The sequence below is a fragment of the Ostrinia nubilalis genome, chromosome 6, assembly GCF_963855985.1.
Source record: "Ostrinia nubilalis chromosome 6, ilOstNubi1.1, whole genome shotgun sequence".
Taxonomy (NCBI): Eukaryota; Metazoa; Arthropoda; class Insecta; order Lepidoptera; family Crambidae; genus Ostrinia; species Ostrinia nubilalis.
Window position 1 is genome coordinate 1,670,954 of NC_087093.1, and position 19,493 is coordinate 1,690,446.

At 39.7% G+C, this 19,493-nt stretch overlaps 2 protein-coding genes across 2 annotated transcripts; both read left to right on the top strand.

Annotated features, from left to right (window-relative positions):
- The first annotated feature begins 507 nt into the window (after window positions 1-507).
- On the top strand, window positions 508-6,251 carry LOC135072389 (uncharacterized). The gene is made up of 7 exons (XM_063966303.1): window positions 508-742; window positions 910-1,050; window positions 1,149-1,280; window positions 1,566-1,720; window positions 2,838-3,004; window positions 4,686-4,869; window positions 6,052-6,251. Exons 1-7 carry the CDS (start codon window positions 662-664, stop codon window positions 6,233-6,235), a joined length of 1,044 nt encoding a protein of 347 aa, XP_063822373.1. The 5' UTR covers window positions 508-661; the 3' UTR covers window positions 6,236-6,251.
- Window positions 6,252-6,377: 126 nt separating this feature from the next.
- LOC135072385 (UDP-glucosyltransferase 2-like) lies at window positions 6,378-19,471 on the top strand. The gene is made up of 4 exons (XM_063966293.1): window positions 6,378-7,287; window positions 7,696-7,915; window positions 12,703-12,919; window positions 19,125-19,471. The coding sequence occupies exons 1-4, from the start codon at window positions 6,451-6,453 to the stop codon at window positions 19,387-19,389; spliced, it is 1,539 nt and encodes a 512-aa protein (XP_063822363.1). The 5' UTR covers window positions 6,378-6,450; the 3' UTR covers window positions 19,390-19,471.
- Window positions 19,472-19,493: the final 22 nt, after the last annotated feature.

Below are 19,493 nucleotides of genomic sequence, written 5' to 3' on the forward strand. Positions count from 1 at the left end.
TAATCCTGAATCCTGATACATAAAGTTAGCCTATTAATTTAACACAGGTACGACTGTACTCAGTGTTGCACTATCAAATGCAATTGACGCGCCTCTATGCCAGGGTTTTTATGTTCCTGGTCAGGCTATAATATACCTATTTTATTTCGAAATAAATAATTTACGTTACAAAACTTCGTTTTACTTACACATAGTATAAAATAAAAATAGTAATCATTAAAATATTGAAGGTTCCTATACTAGATATCGATATGCAATTACAACCCTAGCAAAGTATCGATAATCGATAAGTTATTACGAACGTCACTAATACTGTCAGAAAATAAGGCATTATGTTGGTAGCTCCGCCTGTAGTTTGTGCGGTTGGTAAAGATTTGCGGGTCGTTCTCTAAAATGCATATGTGTGCGTGAGCTCAAAAAATATCTATGGAGTGCCGTCTCTTACTCTTTTATGCTCTTTGGTTTTCCTTGCAATTTGTGCAGAATTTTACAATTTTTAAACCAAAAAAGAAGAAGAAATCTTCATAATAAGATTTTTAACAACAAAACAACACTTATTGTTTAAAAAACTTTCGTTCTTGTAGAAAGCACTTGAGTTATTGGCACTAAAAATAAATAGTAATGAGATACTAGATTTGTAGAATCAAAAATAAATTTAATAATGGCACAGCAGTCCCAGTTTTCCTTGGCTTGGGATGAATACAGAAGAAATATTTGTAATGGTTTGAGCTCTCTACAGCAGGTACACTTATATTACCTAGAATAATCCTCCATACATTTACTGCTGTTTAGAAAATGGATCTTTTAGAATTAAAATCGTTTTGATATTTGATTCATTAGAGAATGCTTTATAGCAGAAATATAAACTTAGAGATAGTACATAATGTAATTATTTTATTTTATTTGTAGAATGGGGAGTTTGTTGATATGACATTGGCTGCAGATGGTCACTTTGTCAAGGTGCACCAGGTTATTGTGGCACTGGCGAGTCCTTACCTCAAAGAGCTTATTGCGTCCATACAGTGTCCTCATCCAGTGGTATTTTTGAATGTAAGTTTCTTTTTATATCCTTCGGTTTATGTCAATTTGTCCTAGGTTTATATGCATTTGTAGAGAAAATGCTAATTTCTGTAAATTGTTTATTTCAGAAAATATCCTACACAACTTTGTGCTCAGTGCTGGAATACATTTACACAGGTGAAGTCCTGGTTTCCGTTGACCACCTCAATGAGCTCATAGACGCTGGCCGAGAACTTCACATCAGGGGCTTGGAGGACATGGTAATTTTAGTTTAGCTATCAAAAACTAGTTTGGGACAGACATAACTTCATAAATTATACAATAGCACTAATAAAAAAGTGTCACAAGAAAAGTAAAACTTCCACTTAATTTTCAATAACTTTCGTGAAAGTCAAAAACACGGGTAAAACTGTGTTAAATGAAGGGCTTGCAGTGGAAAACTTCCAATGGAACCATTAATTCTTGGAAGTAGCAGGTGTGATAGTTCCCATTTAATTTTAGGCTGACATGAAATGACTATGAAAATGCCTATTTTTTATTTTCAGAAACTACAGCAACAGCTGCCAAAATCACAAGAACTGTATGCAAACTCTCAAACAAGCAACAATGTGGGGGAATATGACGAAGAAGTGTGTTATTTTGAAATATCCAACCAGAGGAGTGAAGATGACCAATCACAGCTAGAGTTACAAACTTCAATGTGAGTGTGTAACTGTGAAAGAATGAAGACCTGTTGCTTTGAATTTGGCCTAGCCTAGAGACACCTTATCCTTTTTTATTTAAAAAATTAATAAGAAATAGAGTGTGACATTAGATGTTATATCACACGTGGTTTTTATATAAACCTATATTACTGTGAAGCTATATTCCAGAATAATCAGGATGTCTGACAACAATCGCCTTACCTTATTGGTAAAATTTTGTAAAAAAAAGTGTATAAAGAGTGCATTTTGTACCCAAATTCAGAAACACTGAGTTTATTTTATTTGAAAACTAGCAACTCGCCTCAGCTTCGCATGAGTGCTAAGTATACATACCTACATATAAACCTTCCTCTTGAATCACTATCTATTAAAAAAACCGCATCAAAATCCGTTGCGTAGTTTTAAAGATCTAAGCATACATAGGGATAGACAGCGGAAAGCGACTTTGTTTTATACTACACTCGGCATCAAATAAATCGCACCTTCTGCAACAAGCACTTCTCAAACGTATGCATCCCCACTTCCCACTAACAATGGTTCCATTTGAAAGCCTAGTTCTAAACTTCATTTCATTAAAAGAAAGGTTTTTACCCCAAAAATGTGTTTTTAGAAGGATCCAGAGTCACTTCTTCAAAAAATAGGTAGTAACTGTTAAATTGTGATTAATCGCTATCCATTTGTTAAAAAGGACACGTAAGATCATTATTTGGTTTTATAACCACAAAAATTGGTCTAATTGGTCCCAGAGGTGAGCCCCAAGTGAGGCCTATTTTCAAATCACATTAAATGGTACCTGTTCATTGTTTATAAAACAATTAAATGTGTTTTTCTTTAAGTTTATTTATTGGGCATTCAAATAACACCAATATTGTTGGGGCATTATGATTGTGTCAGAAGAAAATTGCGAATAAAGAAGAAGAAAAGAACAGAAGAAAGGTGCGATTTATTTGATGTTGAGTATTATGTGGTGATAAGGTCCTTCTGTATCATCATATTTTTTTTTTATGAAGAAGAAGAAAAGAACAGAAGAAAGGTGCGATTTATTTGATGTTGAGTATTATGTGGTGATAAGGTCCTTCTGTATCATCATATTTTTTTTTATTCTGCTAACAGGTATCCCGAGGTGTACGACTCAGACATGAAGCCTGAAATAACTGAGAAGTACGACAACACCATGCTGCACAACTTTGAGCAGGAGTTCGTGGACGACGGCGTGGCTGAGGAGATCACCCCTGACAGCCCCATGACCCCCAGCAGTGAGATATCACAGAAAAACCCAGGTTAATAAATATCCTTGGACATTTTTTACACTGCGCCTCTAGTCCCAAAATAAGCAGAGCTTGTACTATGGGTAGTACAACAGATTAAACACACTTAAATACTTTTTTAAAATATTATGATAGAAAACACCCAGTCCAACACAAACAAATGTGTTCATTCACACAAATGTTTGTACTGTTCGGGAATCGAACCCGCGACCTCTTGGCATAGAAGTGCGTTACGAACCACTACAGCAAACCGCCGTATTTCTTTACTTGTTGCCGCCACCAGTTATTACAACTAGGCAACAATAGGGAATTCAAAAATTTTAATTGCCATTTTCTTTAGCTATTATTTTTCAGAAATAAAACGATGATTATACTATTAGTACGAGAGCCCACGACCAAAACCATGTCTCATAGCAATACGGCAAAAACCCTATAAAATCGTTAGATTGTATGATTCTGAACCCGACTAGGTGTGTAGTAACGGTCGAAAGTGTAGCAACTGCGTGGGAGGCCATTTCTGCTGTGTCAAAAAAAAAAGACAGTCGGTATTATAGCAATACGTCTGATAGTGAAAATGTACATAGATTTTATAATTGTATTACGAAAAAGTTTGTTTTCAGACATTTTGCGCGTAGCATATAGCCTGTGCGCATTTTTGAAAATGTCAACAAATTTAGCCGACCTGTATCATAGCAATACGGATAATTTTTTTTTTCACCTTTTCGTATTGCTGCCATGATTACCAAAAACCTGTTTTCAGACACTTTAAGTGTATCAAAAAGTTGTATGACAGAGAAGGTGCTACACTTAATTTGTCTGATATACATTTTTTGCACATGTGGACAACTTATTTTATCATGTCCAACAATTTTCAGACATATTGCTATGATACCGATCGGTAAAATTTGTTAACATTTTCAAAACGGTCTCAAAATTTAATGTGTTCACATTTCCGTCTGAAAATTGTTTTGTTCGCATCAAATAACCAAAATTTACTAATAAAAAAGATTTTCAGACGTATTGCTATGAGACATTTTTTTTGTCTCATTTTTAATTTTTTTAAGTGATTTTACGGGTTTGCGCTACACCACTAACGTCTGAAAATAATGTTTCCGGTATCTCAGAACTATCATTCAACTACAGTCTGCAAATCAGACATATTGCTATGATGCAGTTCGGTAAAATTCTTTGACAATTTTGAAAATTTGGTCAGATCAAACGCTACGCGGAAAATGTCTGATATTGGTATTTTCGAGTTCAGGATAATCGTATCTATCGATTTGATGCGGTTTTGGCCGTATTGCTATGAGACAAAAATTTTGGTCGTGGGCTCTCGTACTATATTAGTAATATCAGAAAGCCATTAGCATTTATTTTTCGGAAATAAAACGATTATACTAATAATATCAGAAAATAGTTTGCTGTGTGAGACGCACCAATCTAAATCGTGCCCGACAGCGTTTCACCGTTTCACTAGTGTTTTTCGTTATGCTTTCGCCATTTATTCGCTGGAGTGTGCTAAAGGCTAAACGCGAAAGCGATACGACAGCGAGTGTGCGCTAAAGGCGTTACTACGTAAAAGTGATGTGAAAGCAAACCGACTACTATCCGTTTTGGCTTCGCTTTCGCGTTTCTGTGTCGACCGACGATTGCACATAGTTTTCCAAATTTTTAATACAACGCTTTATTGCAGGTGTGAGCATAATGCAGTACACAGTATCGAACCAGGGCTCGCTGCAGATGATACTGAACCGATTTGTGTACTACCTGAAGCACAGCAACGCAAGTGGCACGCGGCAGTGGCGCTGCGTGGACTATGTTAGCGCCGTCAAGTGTCCTGCGCATATCGTCACGAAAGCTGATATGGTGCTACAGAGGTCAGACTCTCATTATCATTATTTCAGTCACAAATCGTTCGATTCGTGTACTACCTGAAGCACAGCAACGCCAGGCAGTGGCGCTGCGTGGACTATGTCAGCACCATCAAGTGTCCTGCGCATATCGTCACGAAAGCTGATATGGTGCTGCAGAGGTCAGACTCATTATCATTATTTCAGTCACAAAGCGTTCGATTCGTGTACTACCTGAAGGACAGCAACGCCAGGCAGTGGCGCTGCGTGGACTACGTCAGCGCCGTCAAGTGTCCTGCGCACGTCGTCACGAAAGCTGATATGGTGTTGCAGATGTATGGCCCTCATCATCATCAATTTAGCTACAGGACGTTCGGTTCGACGGATTAGCAAGCTGAAGTGGCAATGGGCAGGACACATAGTACGCAAAACTGACGGTCGATGGGGCAGCAAGGTTCTGGAATCTAGGCCGCGTACCGGAAAACGCAGCGTGGGACGTCCACCCACAAGGTAGACCAACGACATCATAAAGGTAGCAGAGAAGCGCTGGACGCAAGCCGCTACCAATCAATCAACATGGAAAGCATTGGGGGAGGCCTATGTTCAGCAGTGGATGTCCTATGACTGAAATGATGATGATGACGTTCGGTTTGTGTACTGCCTGAAGCACAGCATCGGGCATCCACTGCCTTACATAGGAATACCCATATTAACCTACAGAATGACCGGCTGGATATAAAATATCTTTGGACAATCTCACACAGCGCCATCTAGCCCCAAAGTAAGCAATTAATATGCTTGTGTTATGGGTGCTAGCTTAACGGATATACTACTTATATACTTTTTTTTTAAATACATACATATTATACATAGTAACACCCAGACCCGTCACAGAAATTAAAATTCATCATTTCAATTTCTGCCCGGCCGGGAATCGAACCCGGGACCTCTCGGCATAGTAGTCCGTTCTGAACCACTACACCAAACGGCCGTCAAATATTGCGACCTATCGGCACTTCTGTCCCTTTAGCAATATGTTGTCATAACGTCTTAAATTATATTTTCTTTTTCAAGTGTATTTTTGTCACAAATTATGTTTGCTTTTTCACTGGTACTTTTGGAAATGATAATTCTATCAATTATCTCGTAACAAAATCCATCAAAATGGGTTCTGCCTGACCAAATTATTAAGTTTAAACTTTGTTACAGAATCCATGCGCATACGCACCCGTTTCACGATAAGAGGATTTTGAAGAAAGTCAGAGCCGGCTCCATTTTCTCCGCTATACAAGAGGCAGAAAACCAAGGGAAGGCCTTCAAAAGAAAACGAATGAACTCGCCTGCTGAATCTAGTATAAATAGTGCCGATATAAATCCTGCTGATATAGAATAAATCAAATTTTAGCCATCGCTGTTGTTTTATTGCAGTTCCTACCTATTTGTAGTTACGCCAGCCATTTCAGTAGTCGCGCGGCGGAACTAAACTCTTCACAAGGGTTCAGTAAGTTAAGGAGTTAACCTATAAATAGCTCACTCACGAGTCTTTACGTCGTGTTGCATCTTAGTTTAGTTGCACGCACAGCTCCGTGAATACGTGCCGTTGTGATAATGCATTACTGGCCATTACTTTTGCTGACGTGGGTCGAGTTATGTCTCGGATATAATATACTTGCCCTCCTGCCGTACCCGGGGAAAAGTCACCACATGGTTTTCGAACCATTGCTTCAAGAGTTGGCTAATCGAGGCCATCGTCTCACCGTAGTGTCGTTCTTCCCCTCAAAGAATCCTCATCCGAACCGTCGGGAAGTCAGCTTAGTAGGCCTGGCTCCACTCAATGTCGAAGTGATAAACATGACCGACTTCGATCGCTCATACTTCGGCTTCGCTCGGTATTTCGAGCATATCCCGGTTGTGACCAAATTGGCCGAAATGAACTTGGAACTTTGTGAAAAGCTGCTAGACGCGGAAGTGTTCAAAGAGTTCGTGAACGCCGAAGGGAACTACGATTTGATACTGGTGGAGCACTTCAACAGCGATTGCATGCTTGGACTGGTCCACAACTATGGAGTCCCATCGGTGGGCTTGATGTCATGCGCGATAATGCAGTTCACGCCTTCAAGGGTTGGGAGCCCTGATAACCCGGCATACGTTCCCAATATGGTATTACCGATGACGGACACCATGTCCTTTCTGGAGCGATTTGAGAATGCTCTGGTGCTATTCGGCTACGAGTTGTGGTACGAACTCGCAATAAGATGGAAGGAGCAAAGAGTTTTGGAGAAAAAGTTCGGACGTTTACCCCGATTGGAAGAGATCGGCAAAAACGCGAGTGTGATATTGGTGAACACCCACCACAGTTTAAATGGAGTGAGGGAACTTCCGCCGTCAGTCGTTGAGGTTGGAGGTATCCATCTTCATAATCGGACTATGCAGCCTTTACCAAGGGTAAGCTGAATTAGTAAAAATGTAAGGACCTACTTAATATAACAACTGTACATAATAAAGTTTCTTTGTTTGTGTGCATTTAATAAAAAATATTGCATTTTTATAGATTAAGTTGATCATTAACCTACTTATTAATTGATGCATTGTAATAATTATGCTAAGCACTTTTCTTCCTTTAACGAGACAATAGTTTATCAGTTCAAGTTATTATGAAAACAAAAGAGTAAATAATAAAGTAAGTTAATTTACTTTAATTAGAAATTATTTTATTGTTACAAAACAAGCCTAAAAGTGAGTATTAAAATCTCGATTATGTAGGTACTTATTTCTTCTAAACCTATTTTTTAAAAGCCAAAAGGTGACCGACAGACCTACTTACTTCTCACTTGCATGTTATTTTGTTTTAAGGAATTAAAGCAATGGATAGAAGAGGCACAAGATGGGTTCATCGTGTTCAGTTTCGGCTCCTTGATCAAAGGATCCACGCTGCCAGCGAGTTGCGCGCGCGCCATTTTGAAAGTTTTCGCGCGCTTGCCGCAGAGAGTGCTGTGGAAATGGGAGGCGGAAGGCATGGAACTGCCGGAGAACGTGAGGCTGATGAAGTGGCTGCCGCAATATGAGTTGCTGAGTAAGTTATATCAAAAACTTAGGCTAAGAAAAGCTTCCGATGCAGTTGCTTGATAACTTTCTTAAACACATTGACACGCAATCGAAGGCTCTCCCGATCCGCTCCTATAATTCTTAGTTTTTGGGACAATAAAAGAAAATCCACATACTTAGTGGTGTATTACCTATCTACTGATCTACTTCTACTTACCTACTTATCTACACTAATATTATAAAGAGGAAAACTTTGTTTGTTTGGTTGTAATGAATAGGCTTAAAAACTACTGGGCCGTTTTTAAAAATTCTTTCACCATTCGAAAGCTACATTATCCACGAGTAACATAGGCTAAATATTTTGGAAAAAATAGGGTTCCGTAAAATATTTGGGTTTTTCGTTTTCGTCCACGCGGGCGAAGCTGCGGGCGGAAAGCTATCTACATACTAAAATATTAGGTATATCAGTTTTGTGGAGCTGACAAAATAGATCTGCGAGCGAACTTAGTAGACGCACGTAGGAGCATTGCATTCGAGCCAGTGCCGTAACTAGCCTTTTATGCGCCCGGTGCGAGAAATAAAATGTAAAAATGTAACCTTTTTGAATAAAAAGTAACCTTCTACGGGGGGGGGTGCGGAGCGATTGTGTAAGGTTGTTCATGGATGGAAAATGAATACAATTGATCATCAATCATTTTCATGGATTTGCGTTTCACTATCGAAAAACATTGGCTAAAACTCATTTTTTATAACAAATAATAAATCAAATTCATGTTTAAATGCAGTTTATGACATAATTTTTAAATTGTCACTATTAATATTTTTTACTGAATAACCTGTAAAAGTTAATTCTACAATTTCTGAAAAATCACCTAAAAGTAACCTTTTCATTAGTGTAACCTTAAAGTAACCAAAACCTTAAAGTACAAAAGTAACCGGCTATCTGAATGCGTGATTCTCGATGTATCGGGGAATCCCCGAACAATTGGGTGGGACGGCGCGGCAGAATGGAACGTTTGTGAATCGTTTAGTTTTGTAAGTCATCCTTTTCACTCTTGTCGAACGATGAATTTTCTATCTATCTCTCGCACGCTAGTGCGTCAGTAACGCCGCACGTAGTTAATGAATAAAATCAAAGATAAAGGGAGGACCAATGAATGTGGCTGACAGCAATGACAGCGTAACGTGAACTATATGTACAGTCGCGGAATGAAAAGGTTCGTCACCTTAGTGTCGGTTTTCGCTTGCAGTAGGTATTGTAAGAGTCAAACCTGCCAACATAACCGTGCAAAAAACAGTGCTCCTAACATTTAAATAAATATGACGTTTGCTAACGAATAAGGTTTTGCTTGTTTATTTTTCTATCCCATCAGTGCAATGTTACAAAATGTAGTTTTTTTAATTTAATAGATAATGGCAGGTTGAACCAACAAGAAGGTTTTAGTTTATCAATCATAATAATCTTCTTGACAAATTAAATCGTCAAACAACTTTGATCTGAATAATTTTGAACTTTACTGACGAACAGTTAAAGATTATTTTCTCTAACTCGAGATTATTCTCTAACTTAGTTTCAAAAGGTAATATGTGCTCGCGATTCGTTGAAGGAATCAATTTGAAAACTGACGAACCTTTTCATTCCGTGACTGTACATCTCCTCAGCTAGATTGACAGATTTGCTTAGAACTTCTAAGTTAGAAGTGGCGCCCTCCAAATGAATATAGACAGAAATTGTCTCATATAGATGACCCACGCTGAACTGTCCCGCCAAACTCAATGACAGGGGGGCGCTACCATCGTTCAACTATATGGTTTCCAACATGGCAAAAATCTGAACCAGCGATCCGGTATTGACGGTGGCGCCCCACTGTCAATGTCATCGACAGGACAGTCCAGTATTTTGGAACTATAGTTACGGTATAGGTACTTTTGTTTGTGTATGTAATATTGCGAGCAAGACAAGGTGGATTTATATTTGTCTGATGTGTCGTGACGTGACGCGTCAGAACTGTATCGGTTCCATACATAAGCCATCACAACACAACACGTTACGCACTAGTGTGAACGTTACCATCCTACTAATATTATAAACGCGAAAGTTTGTATGGATGATGGATGGATGTTTGTTACTCTTTCACGCAAAAACTACTGAATGGATTTCAATGAAACTTTACAATAATATAGCTTATACATCAGAATAACACATAGGCTACAATTTATAAACATATTGTTCGAAATACTAATCCTGCGCAGACGAAGTCGCGGGCACCAGCTAGTACTAAATGTATGAAACTGATACCGTTCTGACGCGTCACGTCACGACACATCAGACAAATATAAAACCACCTTTACAGGTGTTGTTGTTTCAAAATCGCTTGAAAAATGCCATATAGATATAGTTAGTACAGAAGGCGCGTCTACACCATATTCGCAATAAAACAAAATGTACCTATTAACTACCATGCATGAAACAAAACTAGATACTGGTCTGGTCATTTCTGCGCCCCTCCAGGGCACAGTCTTTTATTTTGCCTTAGAAGCGGACATCCCTGTTTTATTAATTCAATCGTACTATTATGTATAAAATTGATGAAGGAACTAGTAGTTGTATTTGCTTAGTTTCGAAGAAATATTCGATATTGTGATTTTATAAAAAAAACAGTTTTAGAAGCATATTTTCTAAAAAAATTACATTAAGTCAGAATTTTGTAAATAAATTTACCTATCACTATAACGTCTACCTTTATGCAAAAATAAATGGTTATTGCTGCAGTAATTTAGGAATTATTTAATAATTTATGATTTTCAGAAAACATTTTTTTCTCCGTTGTCCTAGAAAAATGGCAGCTATATTTACTTTATATTGATGCATGATATAATTATCTATAATACCTGAAAATATTACTTGCCTATCCCGTGGAAGTTCGATGATACGACTAGAAAAATTTGTCAAAAGTAATATTGACTAAGGCCATCAGTCAAAACCACTATTAACTGAAATTTGCAGTCAAAAGTGGTTTTGATCGATTATGGGTTTTGACTGCAACATACAGGGTGGAAACGTTAAGTGATCTCACTCGATTATTTCTAAACTATACAAGATATTGAAAAACTGGTTACTGATCCTGAAAGTGCTTCATGAGCTCTTTCAAACGGTACCAATAAAAGGTTACAGAATAAACTGGATCTATCTGAAAATTCAATGTTTCCAGCTTCCATACTAAATGTATGCCAGACACACAATATTAGAAGTGTATTTTTTTTATTGAATAATAAACTCTTAAAATAAACTCGTAAATTGTATTCTTCTTTAAAAATATTCATAAAAACATTAGTTTTAGGCTTTACTTGTTATAATATTGTCAAGAGATGAGTATCATGACTGTGGTAGTACTAAATGTATGGAAGAAGGAAACATTGAATTTTTGGATAGATCCCGTTTATTCTGTAACCTAATATTGATACCATTGGATAGAGCTTATGAAGCACTCTTAGAATCAGTAATCAGTTTTACGATATCATGTGTAGTTTTTAAAATAATGTGACTTTACCAAATGTATGGAAGCTGGAAACATTGAATTTTCGGATAGATCCAGTTTATTCTGTAACCTATTATTAATACCATTTGATAGAGCTAATGAAGCACTTTCAGGATCAGTCACTAGTTTTTTGATATCATGTATAGTTTAGAAATAATCGAGTGAGATCACTTATCGTTTCCACCCTGTATATATCGATGTTTCGAAAACGATAGGATTTCCAATAAGCCGCCACAGGGCCAACTCTATAATTATCAAACTCGACCAGACAAATTAATAATGGTAAAAGCAATGAATTTCAATAGTTATCTAACAAAGGCATTAAAACCGTATTGTTACGGACGGCATTTAAAAAACTAAAAAATATTTAGATGACAACCCTATTTACATATAAATCTTCTAAACTCATAGAAATTAAAATATCTTCGAACTTCCACGGGATAGGCAAGTAATATTTTCAGGTATTATAGATAATTATATCATGCATCAATATAAAGTAAATATAGCTGCCATTTTTCTAGGACAACGGAGAAAAAAATGTTTTCTGAAAATCATAAATTATTAAATAATTCCTAAATTACTGCAGCAATAACCATTTATTTTTGCATAAAGGTAGACGTTATAGTGATAGGTAAATGTATTTACAAAATTCTGACTTAATGTAATTTTTTTAGAAAATATGCTTCTAAAACTGTTTTTTTTATAAAATCACAAAATCCAATATTTCTTCGAAACTAAACAAATACAACTACTAGTTCCTTCATCAATTGTATACATAATAGTAATATCTAACGATTGAATTAATAAAACAGGGATGTCCGCTTCTAAGCCAAAATAAAACACTGTGCAGGGTCTGCGCCCTGTGCCTGGGCACCGCTGGCACCGCCCTAGTTACGGCACTGATTCGAGCACGTACTTACCCACAGTGTAGATTACTTACTCGTACCTAAGTAGGTAGGTAAGCAAAAAGACGTTTTGCTTTAAGCACGTTACTAGGTACCTACGTAGTGTTTTTTTCGTAGAGATTGTTACTTAGCAATAAGATCGCCTAAATGAAACGATAATTTTGCCCGAATCGAGATCCGAGGAACACGGGTTCGAACCCCGCCTCCGCACGATATTGGTTGGGGTAAACTCACTCGTAGATAATCTAATACTACACAAGTATATTATTTACCAAAATTAGTGCAAGGTATTACTTTAAAAAAAGCGTTCAATTTTTTACTTTGACAGCATTTATGTGGTGTGCAAAAGAGTTTTTCTATGTTTTTCACAGCTCATAGGAACTGCGTCGCATTCATCAGCCACGCAGGAGCCTTGAGCCTCACAGAAGCGGTCTCGGCCGGTGTGCCTCTCCTAGCCATCCCGATCCTGGGCGACCAGTTCGGGAACGCAGCGCACGCCAAGAGGGCCGGCTTGGCAGAGGTCCTACCTTTGAGAGAATTGACTGAGGAGGCGTTTGAGGCTGCGCTGAGAAAGGTTTTGGACGAAAGGTAAGAACATTCATCAGCCACGCTGGGGCCCTGAGCCTTACAGAAGCGGTCTCTGCCGGTGTGCCTTTACTGACTATACCGATCCTGGGCGACCAGTTCGGGAACGCAGCGCACGCCAAGAGAACCGGCTTTGCAGAGGTCCTCCCGTTGAGACAGTAGCGGCGTAAGGGGGGGGCGGTGGGGGCGGTCCGCCCCGGGTGCCAAGCATCAGGGGGTGACAAAGTCGCGCAGATTAGTACTGACGCATCTGCATGGCAAGGACGGTCGTGATGTCATGACAGGGGGGGTGCCATTCTGGGGTGCCTTAGGCTATAATTTATATTATGTGGGGGGGGGGGGGGGGTTCCGCCCCGGGTGCCAACCTATGCTACGCCGCCACTGCGTTGAGAGACTTGACTGAGGAGGCGTTTGAGGCTGCGCTGAGAAAGGTTTTGGACGAAAGGTAAGAACATTCATCAGCCACGCTGGGGCCCTGAGCCTTACAGAAGCGGTCTCTGCCGGTGTGCCTTTCCTGACTATACCGATCCTGGGCGACCAGTTCGGGAACGCAGCGCACGCCAAGAGGGCCGGCTTGGCAGAGGTCCTGCCGTTGAGAGACTTGACCGAGGAGGCGTTTGAGGCTGCGCTAAGAAAGATTCTGGACGAAAGGTAAGAACATTCATCAGCCACACTGGGGCTTGAGCCTCACAGAAGCGGTCTCGGCCGGTGTTCCTCTCCTGGCCATCCCGATCCTGGGCGACCAGTTCGGAACGCAGCGCACGCCAAGAGGGAGGCTTGGCAGAGGTCCTGCCTTTGAGAGACTTGACTGAGGAGGCGTTTGAGGCTGCCCTCAGAAAGGTTCTGGACGAAAGGTAAGAACATTCATCAGCCACACTGGGGCCTTGAGCCTCACAGAAGCGGTCTCTGCCGGTGTACCTCTCCTGGCCATCCCGATCCTGGGCGACCAGTTCGGGAACACAGCGCACGCTAAGAGGGCCCGCTTTGCAGACGTGCTGCCATTGAGAGCCTTGACTGAGGAAGCGTTTGAAGCTGCTTTGATAAAGGTTCTGGACGAAAGGTAAGAACATTCATCAGCCACGCTGGGGCCTTGAGCCTCACAGAAGCGGTCTCAGCCGGTGTGCCTTTACTGACTATACCGATCCTGGGCGACCAGTTCGGGAACGCAGCGCACGCCAAGAGGGCCGACTTGGCAGAGTTGCTGCCTCTGAGAGACTTAACTGAGGGGCGTTTGAAGCTGCGCTAAGAAAGATTCTGGACGAAAGGTAAGAACATTCATCAGCCACGCTGGGGCCCTGAGCCTCACAGAAGCGGTCTTAGCCGGTGTGCCGTTACTGGCCATCCCTATCCTGGGCGACCAGTTCGGGAACGCAGCGCACGCTAAGAGGGCCGGCTTGGCAGAGGTCCTGCCTCTGAAAGACTTGACTGAGGAAGCGTTTAAAGCTGCACTGATAAAGGTTCTGGACGAAAGGTAAGAACATTCTTCAGCCACGCTGGGGCCTTGAGCCTTACAGAAGCGGTTTCGGCCGGTGTACCTCTCCTGGCCATCCCAATCCTGGGCGACCAGTTCGGGAACGCAGCGCACGCTAAGAGGGCCGGCTTGGCAGAGGTCCTGCCGTTGAGAGACTTGACTGAGGAGGCGTTTGAAGCTGCTTTGATAAAGGTTCTGGACGAAAGGTAAGAACATTCATCAGCCACGCTGGGGCCTTGAGTCTCACGGAAGCGGTCTTGGCCGATGTACCTCTCCTGCCATCCCGATCCTGGGCGACCAGTTCGGGCAGCGCACGCCAAGAGGGCCGGCTTGGCAGAGGTCCTGCCTTTGAGAGACTTGACTGAGGAGGGTTTGAAGCTGCGCTGAGAAAAGTTTTGGACGAAAGGTAAGAACATTCATCAGCCACGCTGGGGCCTTGAGCCTCACAGAAGCGGTCTCAGCCGGTGTGCCTTTACTGACTATACCGATCCTGGGCGACCAGTTCGGGAACGCAGCGCACGCCAAGAGGGCCGACTTGGCAGAGTTGCTGCCTCTGAGAGACTTAACTGAGGGGCGTTTGAAGCTGCGCTAAGAAAGATTCTGGACGAAAGGTAAGAACATTCATCAGCCACGCTGGGGCCCTGAGCCTCACAGAAGCGGTCTTAGCCGGTGTGCCGTTACTGGCCATCCCTATCCTGGGCGACCAGTTCGGGAACGCAGCGCACGCCAAAAGGGCCGGCTTGGCAGAGGTGCTGCCGTTGAGAGACTTGACTGAGGCGTTTGAAGCTGCTCTGATAAAGGTTCTGGACGAAAGGTAAGAACATTCATCAGCCACACTGGGGCTTGAGCCTCACAGAAGCGGTCTCGGCCGGTGTTCCTCTCCTTGCCATCCCGATCCTGGGCGACCAGTTCGGAACGCAGCGCACGCCAAGAGGGAGGCTTGGCAGAGGTCCTGCCTTTGAGAGACTTGACTGAGGAGGCGTTTGAAGCTGCACTGAGAAAGGTTTTGGACGAAAGGTAAGAACATTCATGAGCAATATTTACGATGGGGCCTTGAGCCTCACAGAAGCGGTCTCAGCCGGTGTGCCTTTACTGACTGTACCGGTCCTGGTGACCACTTCGGGAACGCAACCTCAGCGCAACGTACTGACAGCTTTCTTTATTTTAGAAAAAATATTACTTATTTAAGAGCCATTTTACATTTTCGTGCGAATTTCTAAGATTTTGGAAGCATGAATTACTATCTTAAGCAACACCCAGAGATTATTTAATAACTGCGAAAGATAGGTCAATCCTTGGCGTTGACCATTAATGAAACGGATTTACTAAAACTCTTTTGCTTAATTCACAGTGCCCCATCTCCCACAACCATTTTACGGAAAAATTGCCGCAGACTCATTTTCAAAGTCCTGTATCTATTATTTATGCTCGTATAATAAGCTTAAAAATATATAGTAATCATCGGACATATATTCTTGTAGTTCATTAATGAAATAGATTCTTGAATTTCATTACCATTATTGAGTAAAATCTAAAAATAATTTGGCAAATTTGAAGATTAACGTCACATTTTGATCGTGGTTTTTGGTTTAAAAACACAGCAATAACTGCAATAAAAGTATCCCAAAATAAAGAATATTCATTGTAGAATTGATTTCTACAGTTATTGTTTATATATTAGTAACCACTTTGTCAAAATATTGATGTGAATATCAGTATAAATTACAATGCGCAAGCCGACATCGATTAGTATGGCGCGAGCGCCCGTCAAGGCAGGACCTGTGTCATTTTTCCCGCCGTGACGTTTACGTGCGTTCGTGTCGTGAAGCGCTGATTTGTACGGCGACCAAATACATTTGATACTATGCCGAGAGGCTGTTTCGAGTCGGCCGGTCGAGCAGAAATTGAAATGATGAATTTTAATTTTTTTGACGGATCTGGGTGTAACTATGTATAATATGTAGGTACCATGTATTTAATTTAATAAATAAATTATAAAAAAAGTATATCCATTATGCTAGCACCCTTAACACAAGCATATTGGTTGCCTACTTTTGGACTAGATGGCGCTGTGAAATTGTCCAAAGATTTGTTTATTTATTTAACCGCTTTGAGTTTTGTTTCGTGAAGAAGAAAAAGAAGCGTTTTGTTGTTAAATCTATACTAATAAAAGAGGAAAGATTTAATTGTTTGTTTGGTTTGTTTGGAGGCAATAGGCTCCGAAAAAATTCTTTCACGATTTAGAATCCTAATTTTTTTCTATGTAGGCTATAAAATATTTTCAAAAACTTTAGTCCAAAATCTTTGATAAAATTCGACGTTTAATAAATAAATTAGATAACATTATTATTAATACTTTTTTATTCAGTACGGTTTTAGTACTTGTTTTTCAGAAATTCTACGATTTAACTAAACTTCTAAAGTGTTTATATTTTATGCATAATTTATTAACTTCTAAAATATACATATATCCTATTGATAGATGACGTGCTTCGTATTTTATTAAAATTATTACCTGACTAGGTTAAAAAGGTGTGGAATGTTATTTTGGAGATAACTTGGTTCCATAGAAATATAGAGAGATGCTAAGTAATGCGCTGAGTTCGAAACTCAATGTCGTATTAGAAATTCACACACACAAAGAAATCAAATTATGTGCTCATTATCCACTGCAGTATCAGTATTCAACGTCCGAATAATCTTTAGTACTATTCAAGCAATATAAACTGTTTACATAATGACGTCGCTACTGTCATCATTGCTTTCACAAGCAATATGTTCCAATTGGTCCCTTGTCACATTTCCCTTTAGTTTCTGTAATCTGTGCTTGTTTCTAAGTTGATATCAATGAAATATTCCTAAGTACTTTTGATTTAAATTATTTTTTTTATTTTGACACGTGTTTGAAAAATCAAGGTCAGATTACAATAAAATAACAAGTGAAAACGTAACATTGCATTGCAACTCGCAATTTCGCAATATTGATGAGGAGATTCCATTGGAAAGTATGTATTCATTCCTAGGATTCCCCTAACACCATCAAATTCAAGAGAATTCAAGAGAGTGCAGTTTCCCATCTCATGCTTAGGGACCACGGTTTAAAATAGTGTGGTTGCATAGAGCCTGCAACGGGCAACCGCGTGCGCAGCTGCTCATACTAATTTTCGATACAAAAGCAAGTGTTGGCGCCCTCACGAGTTTTAGCGGAGTGCCATAAGGTAGCGGGAGTAGACTTAATGGAAATCTATGCTTCTCCGACGACCAGTTGTATGTGGAATACTCCAGAGTATGCGCACACAATAGCCTGGTGATTTTAGCACCTGAAGGAAAAACAAAAAAGAAATCTGCGGCAGGTGTAGTGTTTTAATTTTGTTTTAGAAAGATCTCATAATTTTGTAAGTATTCAAATATTTAAACATAATAATTTGTAGATTTTATATCAAAAAATATAATCATTTAACAAAATTAATTTTCTTAGAATATTTTAATTCTATTAGAACCATTTTCCACTTCATCGCAGAAGAAGTCGCGGGCAAAAAGCTAGTATGAAATATGTAGTTTGTCACAGATCGTCATAAATTATAGCCTATACATTGTTATTCTGGTCGACGCCAGGGATGAATGAGCGTCGCTGTCGCAGGCGACATGGTCTTCTGGTTCAGGGTTCATGGCGTAGGTCTCAGGCAAAATGAAATCCACTCGTAGAAATTAATAAACTCAGTGTATTCACGAAAATAATTACACACAGCACTAAAGTCGTATCGGAACTGAGTGAACAAAAGTTCTTGCGATAGGAACGTCCGACCCGAGTGATAGTTTTTTTTTTTTTTTTTTGTTAGTGAGTGTTATTGAGATACACATGCAATGGTAGCTAGTGGAGTACTCCAATTGCAGTGCAGTGATTCAGTTTGTGAATTATGATGATTGTAATTTGTTAGTTCCTTAAGTTTGGTTAAATTCTTTTAGGTGATCGACTATATGGGTAATGTAGGCTTTGAAGCTTTTTGCTGTATCTTCTTTTCTAATTATGTCTGGTAGATTATATGGGTTGATATTTAGCAAGCGGGATGTCATTTCATGGTTATATCGGGCTGAAGCAAATCTAGGGCACTGTGTTAAGAGGTGTTTCCAAGTCCGAGTGATAGTTGAACACAGACTGCCTAGTACTGCTGTACTGTACTGTAAAGTTTCATCAAAATCTGTTCAGTAGTTTTTGCGTGAAAGTGTAACAAACATCCAGACATCCACACAAACTTTCGTATTTATAATATTAGTAAGACTAGTAAGAAGTAAGATAGTAAGATGAATTATTTTAGTTATTTGTTTACTTATAATAATATTTATTTATTTATTTCTTAGCTCTGTCTGATAATGGATCTGGAGGAGATGCAATGGCCACCTCCGTAACAAAACAATAGAACCCTATGGAGTTTGGGCTTGTGCCTATTCGTGTTTCATTATGAATCGAATTAAAAAAGACTTAATAAACTCTATTAAAAAGTTAAATTAATTTATCAAGTTTGAATACCTCATTCTACCTTAAAATTAATAACTTAAATCAAGTCTTAATACGGTCACGGCTCAAGATTTTTTTGTCCATATCAGCGTTCTTTTTACTCTTTTGACGTTGCGTTGACAGCTTTTACCTAAATTCGCGCGGAATATTTTTGTGAAATGGCTCTTAAATGCCCGTATGAATAAAATTTGACTACTTTTCAACTACCTACTTACTTTCAGAATGCGCACCCAAGCAAAGCGCCTCAGTGAGATATGGAAGGACAAACCGATGGATCCCATGGACCGAGCCGTTTTCTACGTAGAGAAGACCGCACGATACAAAGGCCTCAACATGTCAACTGACGCCCGATACCTAAATCGGATTCAGTTGGCAATGCTGGATATTGCTGCTTTCCTACTTGCCGTAGTAGTTATACTTGGATGGTCGATTGTTTGGGTTTTCCGAAAATGTAAGAGGAAGATATTATGGCTTGTGTATAAATGAGATACACGATATTAATAAGATAAGTATTTAAATTGAGCAATATTAGAGAGTGCACAATATCCTTAGCGCCGAATCCTACTTGACTAATTTTGGTTACCAATCAA

Bases quoted from the DNA above. Each gene is read 5' to 3' on its own strand.
- LOC135072385 (XM_063966293.1), top strand. From the start codon at position 6,451: ATGCATTACTGGCCATTACTTTTGCTGACGTGGGTCGAGTTATGTCTC. The intron at 7,916-12,702 runs GTAAGTTATATC...TGTTTTTCACAG, and splicing joins GCCGCAATATGAGTTGCTGA to CTCATAGGAACTGCGTCGCA. The intron at 12,920-19,124 runs GTAAGAACATTC...ACTTACTTTCAG, and splicing joins AGAAAGGTTTTGGACGAAAG to AATGCGCACCCAAGCAAAGC.
- LOC135072389 (XM_063966303.1), top strand. From the start codon at position 662: ATGGCACAGCAGTCCCAGTTTTCCTTGGCTTGGGATGAATACAGAAGA. The intron at 743-909 runs GTACACTTATAT...TTTTATTTGTAG, and splicing joins GTTTGAGCTCTCTACAGCAG to AATGGGGAGTTTGTTGATAT. The intron at 1,721-2,837 runs GTGAGTGTGTAA...TTCTGCTAACAG, and splicing joins CTAGAGTTACAAACTTCAAT to GTATCCCGAGGTGTACGACT.